Source organism: Notechis scutatus, chromosome 5 (genome assembly GCF_049901735.1).
Source record: "Notechis scutatus isolate UNSWTSFEM ecotype Mainland chromosome 5, rNotScu1.2, whole genome shotgun sequence".
In the NCBI taxonomy this organism is placed as follows: domain Eukaryota; kingdom Metazoa; phylum Chordata; class Lepidosauria; order Squamata; family Elapidae; genus Notechis; species Notechis scutatus.
In genome coordinates, this window is record NC_142013.1 from 74,360,870 (window position 1) to 74,379,766 (window position 18,897).

The following is an 18,897-nucleotide window of genomic DNA, read 5'->3' on the forward strand; positions in this document are numbered from 1 at the left end:
TGTAAATCTTACTTTAATAGATCTGGTGAAAGTGAAGTTCCCTGAGTTCCAGCAATCTTCCAAGATTAAATTTGTGGTCCCAATGACCAACTCAGATTGGATCCTTTATAGCTTATTCTTGTGGTTCTAAAGCTAGACTTGCTAGAAAATAGCTGCCAGTCAATCTGAATCAAAGATTGCATTATAGGATCAGGAATCCTTGCTAATAAAGTTTATAGAGATCTGTAAGATCTTTTTTTAAGGAAAGTGTCAAAACTAGTTTAATTAATGGCATATGAAAAGTTATGTATGCAGTTATTCATTATTCCCCAAGTAAAGCATGATTAGGTGCTATATTGCAAGGAATCTAAACATTGTAACTATATACACAGTTCTAAAGAGCAATCAAACAGTTTATTTGGCAGCTGTATAGCAATATATTTAAACTAATAATAGTTTTATTGCATTGCCAATGTAAATGAAGCTACTTTTCTCTCTCATTTTATATTTCATACATGTCTTCTAAAATGTAGAAACTTGGGTAGGAAAAATATGTATACCCAGTATAACCTTTCTATAATTTCTTTAAGATATGAATCATATTTTTAAAAGATGGTTTAATAATGTATATAAAAATGTATTTTATGTAAAAGTATGTCTAGGAATTTAGAAAATCCATGTTCAATGTTTTCTGTTATGAAATTTTAAATTCTTGTCTTCTGATATCCTTTTGATTATTGACTAAAGAATCTAAGAGCTGTGCTATATTAGACTATAATTTTCTATTGTTAGGGCATGGTTTCTGGCCAACGGGAAGCGAAGCATGAGTGTAGTCTTTCTATCCATGTATGTGCTACAGGACCTGGTATTTAAAGATGTATTGTTATCTTGACTGAAAACTCTTGGCAGCCTTACATGCCATGATTTTGCGTAATCTTTTGTTAAAGTAAGCGGCACAATTAGTGAAGAACGTGGAATTTTTTTAAAGAATAATTTTATCCCTGTGCAATTTATCCATCCCATGCACTTGCTTTCACTAAACCCCAAACAAGCATTTATTTGAAACACTTGTCAAAAATGGCAAAGGAGTTCCTGTCCAAAACTTTTGGAACGTTGATATTGATTTTAAAGAAATTATTCATCCCAATAAAGCTCTTTCCTCCCATCAGAGCCATCAGCTCCACCTGCTCCATCTAATCTCAGGATTGCCAACTCTACAGTAAACAGTGATGGAAGCATAAACATAAGGATTATTTGGGATGTCCCAGAGGAACCTGATATTCCAGTCCATCATTACAAAATCTTTTGGAGCTGGACTGTCAGCAGCAAGGCTCTTGTCCCAGCAAAAAAGAAGAGAAGGAAGACTACAGATGGAGTAAGTAAAAAAGGGAATAGAATGAGATACTAAAAATAAATTGTCTCAATTGCTTCTGTCTAGTATGTTCAATTTTCTTTAGGCTAGAGGCTTCCAGTCTCAAAGCAGCATCTTGAGGAACACCTTGTAAAAGAGGACAGGGAAAACGGGCACTTAAAATATTTTAGGAATTCATGGCAGAAGGACAAACATTAAATGAATTACATTATATTATTTAAATTACTTCCTTGCTAAATTGCTAAAGCGGTTTTATTCAGACAGGCATTCAACGTTTAATGGACTGCTGCTGATTTTTCTTGCTGTTTTTTATATTTTGAGAAAGATTATTTTACTCTTTATTTAGAGTCCTAGGCTTTGTAATATCATATTGTACATATTGCTTATACGTTTTCATTGTGTAGAAGTGGTAAAATTCAGAATACTAACAAAAATACTACTACTACTAATATGTGTGTATGTGTGTATGTATGTATGTATGTATGTATGTATGTATGTATGTATGTATATATATATATATATATATATATATATATATATATATATATTCAATAAAATGAATCTTTCTTGAAACTCAGTAATTGGAATAGTAGAGATTAACAATACCCTATTCATTTGATACAATATGTAGCAGTTAAATTGTTTCAATGTTAGCATTAACTCTGTGTTAATGTGGAAAATGTTGGTAAAGAGAAAATGCTATTGACGTGGCCCGATATTGGCCAAATCTCATTTAGTTTTAATCCTATTTATTTTACATACTTTTAAACGTGCTACATTTCTGACCTATTTTATGCCTATTTTATTTGCTCACTGTTGAATGTTATATGTCTATTTTTTGCTTCTGACGTGAATAAACAGTTAGCAAAATCATATTTGATTTATGCAACTTAACTTTTTTCCATTATAGTCTCAAAATTATGTGATCCTTGAACACCTTCAACCCAGTAGTAATTACATGGTGGAACTGCAGGCAGTTACATACTGGGGTCAAATACGACTGAAAAGTGCAAAAGTGTCTCTCTACTTTAGTTCTACTCAGACAACTATCAGCAACAGTAAGTGGTGTTTCCATAAAAGAATAGTAAAGTTTCTGTCTCTAACTCTCTATCTTCATTCCATTCCTAAGTAGTTTACTGGGTATGTTCTCCTTGGACCAGAATATTCCAGTTTGGTTAGAACTACTTCACAGATGGGGATACTGTGAATCTAATAATCCTATTTTGTCTGGACACATATAGAAAATCAATACTGATAATCAGTTCTTATAATATATACATATTTGGAGCTTTTCCAAATATAAAAATAAATCATAATTATGTGATTTAGTAGTTAAGAACAATGACTGGAAAGACCTAAAGCTTTATTGATCCACAACCCTGGAAGCTCATTGAATGATTTTTATCCAATCTCACTCTCTTAGTCCAAACTTTCTCACAGACTGGATGTGGGAGGGAGAGTGGGTGGAGAGGTCATGAATGAAAAGTAGAATATAAATCTAATCCTTAAGAAATATAAACAGCATACAAATAGGGAAACTATGAGTCTGTTTGTCATCTATTTGGGAGATATTAAAAAGTGCTAGATATTTTGGCTTTTGTGACATTAAGCAAAATTAACGCATGTCTTCTGCATATGTTTCATTCTTCACTATTTAAGTACACTGGGAATATTCTACTGTAGAGTGTTAGGATTAGTGCTAGTTAATAAATTAAATATTATTTCCAATGTGTCCACATTCCAAGTAATGCACCCATAGAAGCCGAACTCCGAGGCAGGCAAATTCCTCAAAGAACAGTTTATTGGATATATCATATTGGCACAACTGGTGAAAGCCGACTCTAAAAGTTCCCGCGGCTTTCACCTAATTAAACAGGAAAGTTTCCCCTTTCCCCCAAGTCACTGGTCACGCTGTCCCATCCAGTTGCTGGCCGGTTGCTTGGTTACTTCATTCCTCCTCTGGCCAGCCACCTTGAGAATGTCCTTGGTTCCCACATGAAAGCTTTATTGTTTTAGCTACAAAACTCCATCTAACTATTTCCCCCTTCCTCTGTTGTGTGGCAACCCTGAAGCCTCCAAGTTGGCCTCAGCCAGGTTCACTTCAGGGTTGACACAAGGATTTGCTAGAGGAACACAAGACAGATTTACAGATACATCATATTTTGTTCCCTTTAGTGCTTGCTATGTGCACTGAAACTTCACGTCTAATCTCTATATCCATTTTACATCAGGGTAACTGAAACAAATTCCTTTTTTATAGTTACCAGTTTCTGTCCCCTGTTGCAGATCGTATTAAATTTACATTGAGATAAAACCTTTGCTAATCAAGGTCTGGTTACCCTGATTTCCACATGTATGAAAGTTTCATCAAATTACATTCAATTGGAAGGCACCCTTTCTTTCTTATTTCACAATTAACTTTGATTTATTCTTTAACCTGCTTTCGAAAATACATAATTATTTTCACTTCTTTATTGTTCTTCATTTTTACCTACAAGAGTTTATATTTTTGTGAACTCTGTTGAATTTGTCATCTTCTTTTCTTTCTTGTTAGTGGATTTTCATATTTTAGTTTTATAGCTGAGTAAAAGCAGCATCAGAGAAAATATGATTTGCTGTGAAATCCAGTATTTGTCCTGATTCTAGTATGGAAGCTATTTCAACTCATGGACATATTTAATAGTGCTTGACAGTTTTAAAGCAGTGTTTCTCTTTTGTGCTTTGCTTTATTAGCTTATGAAAAATTGATATACACATTATCTGAACTATGTTTTGTAAATTAGGAATAAATTGTTATGGATTAATATTAATTTCATTAATTCAATGTTATAACATTAACATTTCAATGCAGATGTATTTCATTATTTAATAATAGTTTATTCTCAATAAACCTAGTATAAAAATATTGTTTTAGAACTGTAATATTCTTTTCTATTTCTCCAAAAACAGCTGCAATATAACTTCATCTTCATTTTTAGTGTTTTCTACTTCACATTAGTCAATTTTCATATTTGTGCTGACTATTATTAGTAATACTTACCGCTTTATTACTCTTTTGATATGGTTGGCTCTGGATGCCTTGTCAGTAACAGCTACACTATTAAATTGTTTTTGCTTTTTAAAAATGTTGTGTTATTATGATGAATTCAGAAGTACTGGAATTCTTTATCATTTTGTTATTGTATTATTACTTATAAATGTAATAAATTAATAAAATGTTATAAACACTGTAATAACCTTCTCTTTACCTGAATACAACGCCATATGTATGGGATCTTTGAAAATAGAATAGCTATGTTACCAGCTAGGATTGATCATATTATATTTTAGCAAACAAGAAAATTTGAAAATGTCTAAATATTCTGGAACCAATAACTTTCTTTTAGAATTAGCTGCCAACAACTGGCAAAGTTATTTATGTTTACTCATGTTTTATAAATAAATGTTAATTATTTCTTTTATTGTATTTTTATTCTTTTTATTTGTAATTCAGTGATCTCTTATTAGATGCATTTCAAGTATCATTTGAAACATTTTGATTATACAGCATCTTTGCAACTGGAAAATTTTCAGAAATATTTTCTTTTACAGAAGAATGGACATCTACCATTGGTAAAGCAGCTGATGTTTCATTCTTCAAAGGAAGTAGACTTAATCGTCTTCTTGAAATTGGAGTCCCTTTTTTCGAAGATGACCAACTTCAAGTGAAAGTCTACTGGAAGAAAACAGAAGGTGCCTAAATAATTTGTTAGTTATTAAAAAACACTGATTCAGATAGCTTTGTGGTAATTTTAGATATACAAATATAGAAAGTCTGACTGCTTTGTGATATACTGTTGGCATTTTTAAACATATTATAATTAATATGAGCTATTATTTATTATTTAAGTTGATATAGAAGCAAAGGTTTCCAACTTTCTCCTATGCATATATTTGGAGGAGAGTGGAGGAGAAGCATCTTGCTTGCAGATATGCATTCTGTTTACTAGTAATTTCCATATGTACCCATGCATATAAAGTATTACTCATCAATATGACCAAACAGTTACAGCCCCCTTTTCCATAGTGTCGATTTGACTTAGATATCATAGTTAAAAGATTTTTCCCCCATCTATTCAACCCTAATAATAGCAGTTTTATGTTTCCAGTTTTTTAAGCTTCCTCAGGGGTTCTTATTACTACAATACAAAGGGAGAAAATATGTAGTAGATTAAGGATCTCCAAACTAAGCAAAGTAAACCTAAAATTGATTGAACTATGATTGTTCAGTGGTATTTCCCCCCAAAAAAACTGTTGGCATAACCAGCCTCCTTATTATTATATCTATGGAGGCAGCAGCTCTCTTGCAACAGTGGAGATGGTGTTGGTGGGCAAATTAACTAGAGTCAAAAGCTATAGAGCAAAAAGGGAGGAAAAAATTGTGTTTCCTCACCACCACCATTTCCACCCATGCAAGGATGTTTCTGGCTCATTGAGAAGGCAGGAAGGCATGTAATGAAGCCTCCTGTAGAAATGGAACCAACCATTTTCCTTATTAGATTGATACCATTGTCTGTATAAGACTTTCTGGTTATGCCCTCTTCTGTATCCACCCGTATCCTTCCCGTGCCTGAGTTAATAGATGTAAGTGAAGAGAAAATTCCATTTGAATTCTCATGTACTGACTAAAGCAGGGTTTGTGTCAATACTGATTCTAAATGTTTGATTAGGAGCACTCATTTATGTGAATTGCAGCATTCCAATTCTTGTTATCAACGTAGATACACATATAGAACTATGGATAAAACAAAAATCAGGTTATCTTTGTTAATCAATTATAGAGGCCTTTTGTTCTTTGTTTCAGGTACAAGGCTTCTCTTGACAGATCAGTCACAATCTTAATGGGTCTAGGAAACCATTAACTATATTAAAAGGGAAGTGGTAGTTAAGTGATCTGTAGAAGATTCCCTATGGGAGACTAATATTGCTGTACAAATGACTCAAGAAATGGCCTAGCCATGGCCTTTGATGGTCAAGATGAAAAAAGTGCTCCCATGTAGGATCTCAGAGTGGATGTGAACATCAGTTTCCTATTGCAGCATTTAGGTACTGGACAAATCATCTGAAAAAAAGAACCTGTAGAGCATAGTTACAATCTCCAAACTCACCCACAAATTTTTAGCTTGATCATGGTCTGAATCTTTCTTTATATGCATACAGATTATTGAATAGCAAGACTGAGTCATAGGTCATCTCAGATGCAGAGGCTATTAGCAATAACACACTGGAACAGCCCCAGAACCATTTGTATAGGCAAAGATTTGCATTAGTGGTATGTACTTAAATCTGCATTCTAAACTTACATTTCAGTTAAGCATGGCTTAAAACTCCCCCCCCCCAAGAATAATGTAGCATCTTGACATAATAATGTCAATTTTCTGTTAAAAGGGGGTTTATTGCTTTTGTGTTGCACTAGCCTTTAATCAGTGGAAATTGTGGTTGGTTTGGTCTCAGACTGCCTACTCTTAAACAACTATCAATGAATCTGGCATCTGAATAACTTATTTTAATATTTGCCTAGTATAAAGCAAATAATACATTTAGGTAAGATAAGAAAAGGGAAGTTGAAATATGTGAGATTGTTAAACTGGACTGCTTGGTAAAAATAAGACAGAATAAAACAAATATTATGGAAAAGCAAACAAAAGTTCAACTGAAGGTTTCTTTCTGTGTAAGAAAAAAATATGTGATACTGCTAGCTTACACGGCTTTCAGGTTACTCACTGTACATGTTTGAGCAGAGCCAAAGTGGTTAGTTGCAAATAAGTGTTGCATATGCATATACTATAGTTTAAACATCACTGTTTAGTTTTCATATGACTAATTATGACTGCATTCTAAATGCAGTGTAATTTCATGAAGTAAATTTTATTAACAATTCTCTATCATGACTGCCATGCCTTCTTAATTCACATAAGCAGGCCAGACTTACTTGCTCCAAATCTTGCTTGCTACTGACCCCAGGTGCTTTGAAACTTGAACATACATTGAGTGTGGATAGTAAAGACATCAACCTGGCAATTAAATGCAGATTAATCTGCATTGATTGTGTTTCCCACAGCTATCTATGGGAAAAATTAGAAATGAGGAAAATTGAAAGAGAACTTTCATGATTTTTTTAAAGCAACTTAGGAAAATCACTTGCAGAATTAGATGAATATTAATAAAATGATTCATTTATCTTTTTTTGTTATCTCTTACTGTGTTTCTTCAAAAGCACACCCCAATAATAAGCTCAACCCTAATTTTGGGGAGGTGGGCCTAATATTACCACTAACCCAAAAATAAGTCCAGGGGGATGGGTGTGACCAGCACAAGTGGCATGGGTGCAGGGGGGGGGGCAATTGTATGGCTGCAGCTGCAGCCCTCTGGCCCCTTGTAGCAGCGCAAATACCACTTTTGCCCTTTCTGGGTACACCACTTCTGCTTGTTGGGCCGCTTCCCTGAAGCCGGTAGCTCTATGGCCAGCTACTTTGTTTTCTCCCTCTTTTTGAGAGGCTCGTGGGAGGCTTTTTGGTGAATGGGAGAAAAATGGGGAGAGGGGATTTTCCTGCCTGTCATCTATTCCTCAAGCTCAGCACAGACTGAGGGAAGGATGGCAAGCAGAAAAATTCCCCCTTCCCATTTTTCTTTCGTTCGCCAAAAAGCCTCCATTCTGAATGCTGAAGTTTCAGAATGGAGGTGACAGTACATCCACAGTGTGTCCAGCTCACCAAGTTTGGCCTGTTGCACCTCAAAAAAAGTAAGACCACCTCGAAAATAAGCAGAAGTGCTTATTTTCAAGTCTAAAAAAAAATAAGACTCCTTATTTTCTGAGAACCAGAGTGTTCTTATATATTTATAATATTGATATATTTATAAATGGGTAGCATTTTGTCATAGATTTGTAATAATTCTTTAGTATATTATTGTGTCCATTTTTCTGCACTTCCTACTTCTACTTTTCTGTGGGCTTTTAAAACTGCAAGTTCCATTCTCCTGCATGATATTTTAATGGTGCAACACAGCAGTGTATAAACTGTTTCACCAGGTCAACCTGAGATATTTGGAATTTGCTCAGACTAACTTCCAATATTCTAAAAGGCATATGCATTTTCATTTCATATTCAAAAAAATCAAAGACTTTTAAGTGTAAGCTTCTATTAATTTTCCCTTGTTATGATATTTCACTGATAGATGTTACCAGCAGGGAAGAATATAATGTTCAGTGGTTCCCAGAATTATGTTCTTACAACAATACCGAAGAGCCTGAAAAATTCAATGATGTAACGTATGTAAGTTAAGTTTTAAGCATAAAAAACTGTAAATATATGATCTTATATTTTGTGAGAAGAGTATATATGACCTTTAAAGATCGCAATATGTTCCCTTTATATTTCAAATACAAATTTGTTCTATGCTTCAAAGCATCCATTTTGTCCTTTGTAATGAAAAGCTATTGTAATTTCAGTTCCTTGGAGTCCTCCACATGTATTTGGCTTGAGTTCCTATAGATTGAATATGGCCAATTGGCCATTAGCTCTAATGAATGTGCATTATGTGTGACTTGAATCCTTTGAAGTGGTCTATGTTGAGGAAGGCTGGTTAATCTAGTGTATTTCTTATGATGGAAAACCAGATTTTTAATTAATTCTTTTGGATGGTTAGTAGCTGCAGCTGGCATGGCAGTTGTACTGTAGATGAAGACAGCACCAGGGTTTATGGGGTTAATTTGTTAGGGAAAATTGAATCTCCCCCCCCCCCCTTTTAAAAGCGCCTACTAAAACTGGCATGAATTATGTTCCCATTTTTCTGAAGTTTCTTGAAGAAATATAGTAGTATGCCTTGAGAAAATTAATAATAAGTTCAAGAACTTGTCTACTTATCCAACTTATGCTAGCACTTGAAGTCATATACATCAATTATATACTTTATATAAGGCCTCATAAAAGAAGTATTGATTCATTGTTGTTCTTACCAATTATGGTTATTTCAAGAAGCTGAGACTGGAAGAGAATTGTTCCATCTTTTGTTTGTGGTACACACTGATTTTGTAAGATTAGATAGAACAAGTTATATTCTTTCCATATAACTGATGCAGATTTTTGTATATTTTCTTATATCAACTTTTACAATTTGTTTAAATTCATTTAAGTTAGAAAATACTTATTAATGGCAATCAGAAACATTTCCTGTATGTGCAGTGCAGTGTGCAGTGCAATGTGCAGTATAATATTACATACAGTATAATTTTACATAAAATAAAATGTTATGTTTAATTCTCAAGTACGCTTTGTAAAAATCAACTATTGCCTTCACGCACTTCATTGGATTAAATTATCCACTATAGTTTTTTTTATTCCTTTTTATCACATAGACACATGTTTGTGCAAGCTTTTGAATAGAGAATTACTTTCCACCTATGTGGTAGAGGAATTCATATTGAAGAACACTACCATTTGTGATTCCATTTAAATATGTGCCACATTTTTTTTCCTTTTCAACTTGTGCCATATTATAAAATTTCTTCTATATGAAGTCATCTAGAGATTTGGGCTGAATATGCTGCCTTCAGCCTTACCTATTTCATCACCTATTTCATCTCACTATAATAAATAAATGATATCCAAGAATATTTATACATTTTGTAAACTGTCTTGTTTTCTAAAAATGCATTTTTGCATTGATTGCTTGGAAAATATTAAATTTAAACCCAAGAGGAGGATAATAAAATGGCTTATGTCTCTCATAGGAAAATTATATAATTCTTCAGAACCTGTCCTTTTCATGCAAGTATAAGGTTACAGTTCACCCAGTAAGATCCAATGGTCAGCTGAAATCTGAAAGCATTTTTTTTACGACTCCACCTTGTTCTGATCTAAAAGGGAAAAAACACAAGTATGTAAGCTGCGTAGCTAAAGGAGGTAAGATTCAAAACCATTACAGTGAAATAAAATACTTAAACATTCAAACACTAGTTTTTAAAATGGATTGCTTCCATCATTATATGAAGAGCTTTAAAATTCTTAATGTAACCACTTATAAGTATTAGTATTGCAAAAGCAGATTAATTAATAAGAATACAAAATACAAAAACAACCACAAATTTAATTTTTTTTGTAATCTGATTTTACAGTCAGTAAGTTAGAAGTTTTCAATATGACCTTCATTACTATCTCATTTTTATGCTACATTAAATAAAATTATTTTACAAATTTGATATGTAACAGAAGAATACAATTTAGGTATGAGATACAACAAAACGTTATACATTTATATGCTTTTTTTAACCTGATAAGATGTGATGCCTTTCACCGCTGGTCTGGCTATCTCTAAACATTTTATATTTTCTTTGATAGATCACATCTCTTTAGGCAATTTCTTTAGATAGAAAAATATACTATTGTAAGTAATAGTTTCAGTTCTGGTACCACAAATTGCCTTAACATTTGATATTCTGATCCTCCATACAATGAATTTAATATCTTCAAATATTAATTGACTCACATTTATGTAAAGATATTTATATAAACATGATATTTTCAATAAATAATACAGTAGTTTTTTTTTTTTTTTTTTTAAAAAAGACATTTTAGTCATATATAAAACATATAGATAAAGTTGATTTACAGAATTGTATGTAATATAATAATATAAATGCATCTACATCACTTATGAACAACATCAAATCATGAAATTAGAATTTGTGGTAATGTTTACTAATTGAAGTGTATTGTATAAAATGAAACTATATTCATGATAAATAAAATAAGAGATATAATGGTGAGCAATTCATTTGAAAGTAAACATTCCATCTTCATCATATAAGAGCAAAGTTTATATGACACATTGTTGTAGACTCCCTTACTGTATATCTTTTAAAAATTGTACTTAAGATTAACAGAGATGATAACTTCTCTCTTTGTGTTGGTATTATTTTACAGATCCTGTTATCTCAAAAATATTGGCAAAACCAGAGAATCTTTCTGCTTCTTTCATTGTTCAGGACATTAATATTACAGGCCACTTTTCCTGGAAAATATCAAAAACAAATCTTCACCACCCAATGACAGGATTTCAAGTCACCTGGGCAGAAGTCACTACAGAAAGCAGGCAAAACAGCTTACCAAACAGCATTATCTCCCAATCACAAATATTGCCAGTAGTAAGTACCTCTTCAGTGGGGGAGGGGGATATATAGGAGGGAAGAAGCAAGGAAGAAGTTGAGTTGATTGATGACACTGAATGCCTCAAATATATTTCTTTTACTTCAAATAACTGTTTACATTTCCTTTTAGGATCACCATATGTTGACAGTACCCAACCTAAGACCATCAACTCTTTACCGTTTAGAAGTTCAAGTGTTAACCACAAGTGGTGAGGGACCAGCTGCAATAAAATCATTTCAAACACCCAATTTAGTGATATCACCACAGAGTGAGTGTTGACATGCTACAATAACTTATTCTGCATGCATCTCTCTCTTTCTTATATGGAACATAATACATTATGAGTATTTTTAGACATACTCTTCTCCATCTGACCTAACAGCCTGAACATAGTCTTTGATTTATTTAGGATAAAAGATGCTTATTAATTCATCTGAAATTAGCAGTGAGATTGGTCTGAAATGGCTGCTTAGCTCAGCTTTGATTTACCTTGTTTACAGTCTTTCTCATTAATGGATTAAATCTTAAATTATAATATTTTCAACAAAGGAAAGTTGGTAAATCTATCTAGAACAGAATCCAGAATTTAATCAACAGGTGCATTCCAAATCTTTACTTTCTGTCATATCTGGCTTTCTTATAGTTCTCTGGATGTTATATTTAATGTTTATCCTTTGCACTCAAGAATCTCAAAAACTTCCATCTTGGAATGTTTCTAAAATTTTGTATGCTGCAAAACATTAGTTTTAGGATTTTTCTACGTGATGGTATGGGCCTATTTTCAAGCTGTCTGCCATCTTCAAGTAAGTTTTGGACAAAGGAAGCAGCAACTTTTTTTTAAAAAAAAAAGAGTTTTTATTTTTTAAAACACAAACATACACATACAAAACATAAAAACATAAAACCATCTTCCATTTTATATACATACAGTGTGTCAGTTGGTTGCAAATCTTTTGTGCTATCCTTTTATAGTCATTTACTCTCAGTTTATATCAATTTTCACATTGTCAAACTAACATATGCTTATATATTTATCAGTTATTAATCATCCATTACTAAACTATTTATTCCATCATTTTATACAAGATATTCCAGATTTTATCTTAAAATTTATGTTATACTTTCAACCAATGGTTATATATGTCTATATTATGTTTTATATCAATCTACTAAATTTCTATCACAGAATTATCTAGTCTATTACATTACCATGTCTTTTTGTCCAACGATTGATAAAACAAATCCCATATCATATAAAATTGTTTATCTTCTTGTTGTCTAATTTCAAATGTCGATTTACTCATTTCAGCACAGTCCATAATTTTCTTAATAACTTCCTCCTGCATATTTTATCGTTTTTCCAATTCTTAGCAAATAAAATCCTAGCCGCTGTTAATACATTTACAATCAAATATTTCAACTCTTTGTTGTATATTTCCAGTATAATTCCCAATAAAAAGATCTCTGGTTTAAAGTCTACATGTTATTTTATCATTTTTTCCAACCATGTGTGGATTTTAGTCCAATATTTCTTTGCGTCCGAGCATGTCCACCATATATGGTAATATGAACCAGATATCTGATGACATTTCCAACATTTATCCGATTTATTCTTAAACATTCTCACAAGTCTCATTGGGGGTAGATGCCACTTGTAAAACATATTATAAAAATTTTCTTTATATGCAGTTGACATTTTCATTTTTATAATTTTGAGACCACAATTTTTGCCATTTTTCTAAATCAATCCCATATCCAAAAATTTTCCCCCAAGCAATCATCGTTTCGTTAACTTGTCCCTCCTCCAATTTAAATTCTAATAAGTGTCCATAAAGTTTTTTAATTACCTTTTCATCAGTACCCATCAAATTTTTATCTAAATCAGTCAACTTATAAATACCTTCTGCTTTAACATCTTTGTCAAATCTAGATTATATTTGCAAATATGAAAACCAGTTCATTTTTACACCTTGTTCTTCCAATGCTTGAACAGATTTAAGTTCACCCGTTTCATTCAATATCTCACCATATCTAACTGTTTGTCCCTTTTTATATATTATTGGATAAGAAAAAGCTTCAATGGTAGATATCCATAATGGAATTTTTAAATAATATTGTCTTTTTATCTTCTCCCAATTCAAAAACAATGCCTCTCGAATGTAATGTCTTCTAAAATACCCTTGTGTTTTAGTTCCCTTATACCAAAGGAAGGCATGCCATCCCAACAGCAAGTCATGCCCTTCTAAGGTCAATAGTCTGTTGTTCCTTAATGTTATCCATTCCTTTACCCCCATCAAATTTGTCGCCTGGTAATACAACTCCCAGTTAGGCAAAGCAAACCCTCCTCTTATTCTTGCATCTTGTAAGTTTTTATTCTTGCTTTTTTGCCCTGCCAAATATATTTCAGCACAATTCGATTTAAATCTTCAAAAAACTCTTTCCCTAGTCAGATTGGAATTGTCTGGAATAAATATAAAATTCTAGGCAATACATTCTTCTTAATTGTAGATATTCTCCCAATCAATGATGATTGTAAGTTTCTCCATTTTGTCAAATCTGTCGCAATCTGCTGTTTGAGTTTAAGATAATTATCCTCCTTCAGTGTACTACATCTTGGTGTGATATTCATCCCTAAATACTTAACCTTGTTTGTGACCTTTATTTCTAAAACTTCTTGGGGCATAGATGATAAAGAGTAAAGTTACATCCTGAGGCTATTCACAGCTGGTTCTAGTTGCTTTCACCCAGGCAATGGTAAGCAGTATTGGAAAATATGTTCATAATAAGAAAATAAGAATTTCTATTGCATATGGATGGCCATGTGAGGGGAAGAAAGAAAGGATGGTAATACTAAAAACAGGATTTCACTTCACTGATGATCACAATTATTTGGGATGTAGCAATTGCTGTCAAATCTTCTGCATATTTAGAAAAGGGTAGCGAGAAAAAAAGCAATTATTCATGGTTATTCAATCCTATAAGCTTCATAGACTAGGCTAAGTCTAATAAACTCAGAATTATGTGCTTTCTCAAGAATTATCTAAATCAAACAAAAACATCTTCTTGGTTCTTCAAGACATCTATTTGATCCTTGTCCAACACAATTGGTCAAGGCTAACCAGAAGATGACCTGTTGTTGGTCTCATGGCAGAACTGGGTATCTCCTTCCTTGGTATCTCTAAGCCACTTTCAATGCCATTGATCCCAGTAATTCTCTGGGCCAGCTACAAGATTTGGATGTGGAGGCATCATTTTGCAGCAGTTCTCATTCTTTCTTTATGACTAGTTTCTATAGTGTTTTATGGGATGAAGACATAGAGTCTACATACCTTCACTTGTGAGTGAGCTTTTTTCTTGTCATATGTTGTCTTAGGGATACTCATGATCCCTTTTGATCTTTATACCTTTTCGTATTTTTAACTTTAAGCCATCTGTTTTTTTTGGAGACAGGCAGCCCATAAATTGTATGTATGTATGTATTTAAAATAATATAAATAAATACCAAGAGTGACTCTTGAAGAATCAGATTTATGGGGAATAGGTAAGGAATATCAAATAACTCACAGTTTGGAGTTTTGCGGGGGTGATGGAGTTGAACAAAATATTTAATTGATTTACTTCTGAAGCTAATAGAAGTCACAGGACTACAGAATAATATTGTTTTGGCCAGAAAAATAACAATGTTATACTGTCATAGGACAAACCTGTAGGGATTTAAAGATTACCAACAACTGATAATTATGAACTAGGGTTATAGTATTCTTTTTCTTTCTAGGACCTCATATGAAGCATCACCATCCACGACACTACAAATCACCCCCTGAAAAATACTAAATTGCCATAAATTATTAACCAGCTGGAAAACGATGCAAAGAAGTTCTTGAAAGACGACCAGAAAAATGCATCTTTATTGGGTTATGGAATGAGCTATTGTTTTAATAAATGTTTATCAAATATGAATTGTGTATAAATCTGTATGAAATGGATTGAAAAAAGCATGTTTGAACTAATTTTGGGATATAGTACAGAATATAATGCAAAGATCAGCTGTATTCGTATTATCAGAGCATTCATCATCTATGAAAATGTAAATATTTTCATATATATCATTATAGCAATTACCTGTTACTGTAGCATATGCTACATGACATCCTGCTTTATCACTTCCCATTAATATCTTTACATAGCTTTTTAAATAGATTTAAACCATCCATTTAAACCTGAGTTATCTGTGGCTGATACAGGAAAAACATAACAACAATCCCTGTCCATTTCATGATATATGATATACATGGCCTAATAATATCTATTTAGTAATTGAGTAGAATTTCAATATTTTACCTAATTTGCTTTCAGAAATCCCATTAAATGGAGAAAGATTCATGTCCATTTGATGAAGAAACATTATCTTGTTTCCATGAAGTAGACACATTAACTTTTGAGGGTTTCATTAAGGGGGGATTATTTTTCCTAAATTATGAAGAAAAATGATCAAACTGTTGTTGTTTTTCATACTGGGAACTGAAACCAAATGGAGTACTTAAAGCAACACTACAACACTAATTGAAATGTAAATAAGTCTGTCTTATAGCTACTAGTATCATTAAATACTTCACAAAATTAATGAATTTAAGTGAGGGTTGAGGTTAAGTTCTTTGAACTAGACTTTTACTTTAGAAGAAGTTTGTCATGTGAGATGTAGGGCCTTTTTACACCTAGGAGCTGCAAGATGTTCCATGACATTTTGAAATATAGGAAGCTAACACAGTTTTCCAGCATTTCTTCTGGACTACTTCTTTTCCATTATCACTTTCCACTCTCATTACCAGGAATTGCCTCATGCTAGTTCTTGGGAGTCTCCCTTCTCATCTGTTGCCACCATCTTGGTATATCATAGTAACATTAAGAAGTAGCTTTCTTGGTTTATGCAAATAATGGCCTATTATAAGGCTGGGGTGGTAGTGGAAATGAATGCTGGTAAGGGCAGAATGATGGAAGAATAGCAGGTGAGATTTTTGTACATTCCCACAAAAAAACTCCAACTGGCAGAAGTTAAGTTCTATAGAAAAAGCAATTGATACTGCAAAGTTATGTGAGAAAGGAAGAGAAACTAGACATTTTATAGTTACCCTTTCAGTACTTGGCCACCAATAAAGATACGTTTGTCTATCCAACAATATATACACTGTATATCCCTCCCAGAAGGAGCTTGTTTTTCATTTCACTACAGGAATATCTTTGTGCAAATAGAAGGATCTTTATCTGATTATTCAGGTAAACTGAATCCTCATACAGGGAGAAGATTGCAGGGCACGTGTTGACCAAGTTCATGATATCAGAGTTATTTTATTAAATAATAAAATATTGACAGCATCAATTGAATTAAGCTAAATCTGAAAATTTCCTGCGTCTTTACTTTAAACAAAACTTTATTGAATGACATAATGAAGTATAGGAAACTTCATGGACACACTTTATTAACTAAACTGTAACCACATGTTTTAAACAATACAGTTTTAGATCACACTTCAGATTTAATTTTCTTTTGTCTTGTTCATTAGAAAAAAATTAGCATCCTCTATTCTTAGAGGGACATATCTCTCCATTACATGCTTTGATTTATATCAAGTGAAAGGAAAAACAATGCTGTCCATAACCACTGCAGTAGAAAATTAAAGGGTAGAGATACTTTTTTGCATAAATGTTTAATCTATAACAATACATAATTGTCATAAATAAGATTAAGAATATCCCTCTTTTTAAAGGGAAAAAAAAGGCCAAATGTTTTTGAAGAGCATATAGGAAAACAGACAACAATGTCTTTGAATTATTTCAGAAAATTTATGGTTCTTGTGAGCATACTGTATGTTCGACAAGCTTGTATATGCAGATACAATTAAGAGAAGATTTGCACATATTCTTTACTTGCTACATCTGTAAAGACTTGCATGCATAAAATATGCTTAAGAGTATACAGTATGGACTGGTTTTCATTCAGATAATGGAAACCAACAATGAAAAGACATTTTAAAAAAGGTTCAAGTTATCAAGAGGTAGTCTGTGTATTCACTTTCAATGTTTTTATTTGTCTAATTTCAAAAAAAAAAAACCACAACAATTTTATTCAAACAAAAATTTGATCCAAATAAAGCCAGTTTGACTTTAGGTGTTCACGGTATGCTTTATAAATTAGTTCAGTGTTTTCAATGACTTGATTGCTTAAAAAGCAGAAATTGCCAAATGCTGCCAACACAATAGTGTTCGGTGCAATCTGTTTCTTCATTCAGTTGAAAACAATTGTTATATATGTGTGTGGGAAATATATTGAAAAAAGCTGTTAATCTGTTTCTGTTAATCAGATTTCAAAAACAATTGTATTGAAAACACTAAGATTTATCAAACTATATTAGTTCTCTTTTATGCAAGAACAGGATTTAATTACAAATAAATCTTCAAAAAATGTAAGAATGGAAGTTAGTAACTTCCATTTTATTTCCTCTTATTTTTAAAAAGGGCATATAAAAGTTGTGATAACTTATTTATTTTAGATCGCATTACTTTTATGTTATTTGTCTTGAATTTGTTAAGTATTTTTAAATCTCTGATTAATACCTGTGGACATATAAATGTCATATAAGTTGTACATTGTACTCCAGATACACGCTTTTAATGGTTGCATTATTTTTTAAGACTTCAAATGTTTTTTTTTAAAGGAAATTAATGCTTCCAGGTGTTGTTGGATCTATAGGTTTTGCATGCCAAAAAATCATAATTCAGTTAGAGACATGAATTGTATGACTGTTTACCTCTACTGAATATAGTGGTAAGGTACTGTTTAAAAAATAATTAATAGATTATATGTAAAAATACTCCTCCCTTTTATGTAATTATATTGTAGCATAAAGAAAACACAGCCACATGTTTGCTAATTCAGCTGACTGAAAAATTACATTTTTATAACAGTCATTTAAAAGTCAGTATTTATTTATGTAATACAAAATAATTAATTCTGTGTCATGTTATTTTGGCCAATGTTTCTTGTAAAACATTTTGTAAAATAAATTGTAAATACTCTGGTTGGTTGATCTTCATATTTAGATTTTGTACATAAGTTGAATTAATAAACGATCATATAGTTATATAGACTCATAATTATCATCTTTGTTGGGATTGCTTTGTATAATAATTGTCTTTTACACAAAGTGATTTAGTCCATGATAGATTTGCTGACATTTAGTCAGGGTTTTCAAACCATAATCAATACATTTCATAGGAAACACTTAGCCCGAATCAAATACATACATACAATAATACATCAATGTTTTTCCTACTTGGCAACTTGCTGACTGGCAAATTCTG

The 18,897-nt window shown here is 32.3% G+C and overlaps 1 protein-coding gene across 1 annotated transcript in view; it reads left to right on the top strand.

The window, feature by feature from the left end:
* ANOS1 (anosmin 1) overlaps positions 1-18,677 on the top strand; it is an 86,057-nt gene extending 67,380 nt beyond the window's left edge. Inside the window, exons 7-14 of the mRNA XM_087967050.1 lie at positions 1,149-1,354; positions 2,262-2,409; positions 4,943-5,083; positions 8,567-8,664; positions 10,122-10,293; positions 11,314-11,534; positions 11,668-11,806; positions 15,314-18,677. Of these exons, the coding sequence (XP_087823176.1) occupies positions 1,149-1,354; positions 2,262-2,409; positions 4,943-5,083; positions 8,567-8,664; positions 10,122-10,293; positions 11,314-11,534; positions 11,668-11,806; positions 15,314-15,372 (1,184 nt within the window). The 3' untranslated portion in view covers positions 15,373-18,677. The remainder of the gene's footprint in view (positions 1-1,148; positions 1,355-2,261; positions 2,410-4,942; positions 5,084-8,566; positions 8,665-10,121; positions 10,294-11,313; positions 11,535-11,667; positions 11,807-15,313) is intronic.
* Positions 18,678-18,897: the final 220 nt, after the last annotated feature.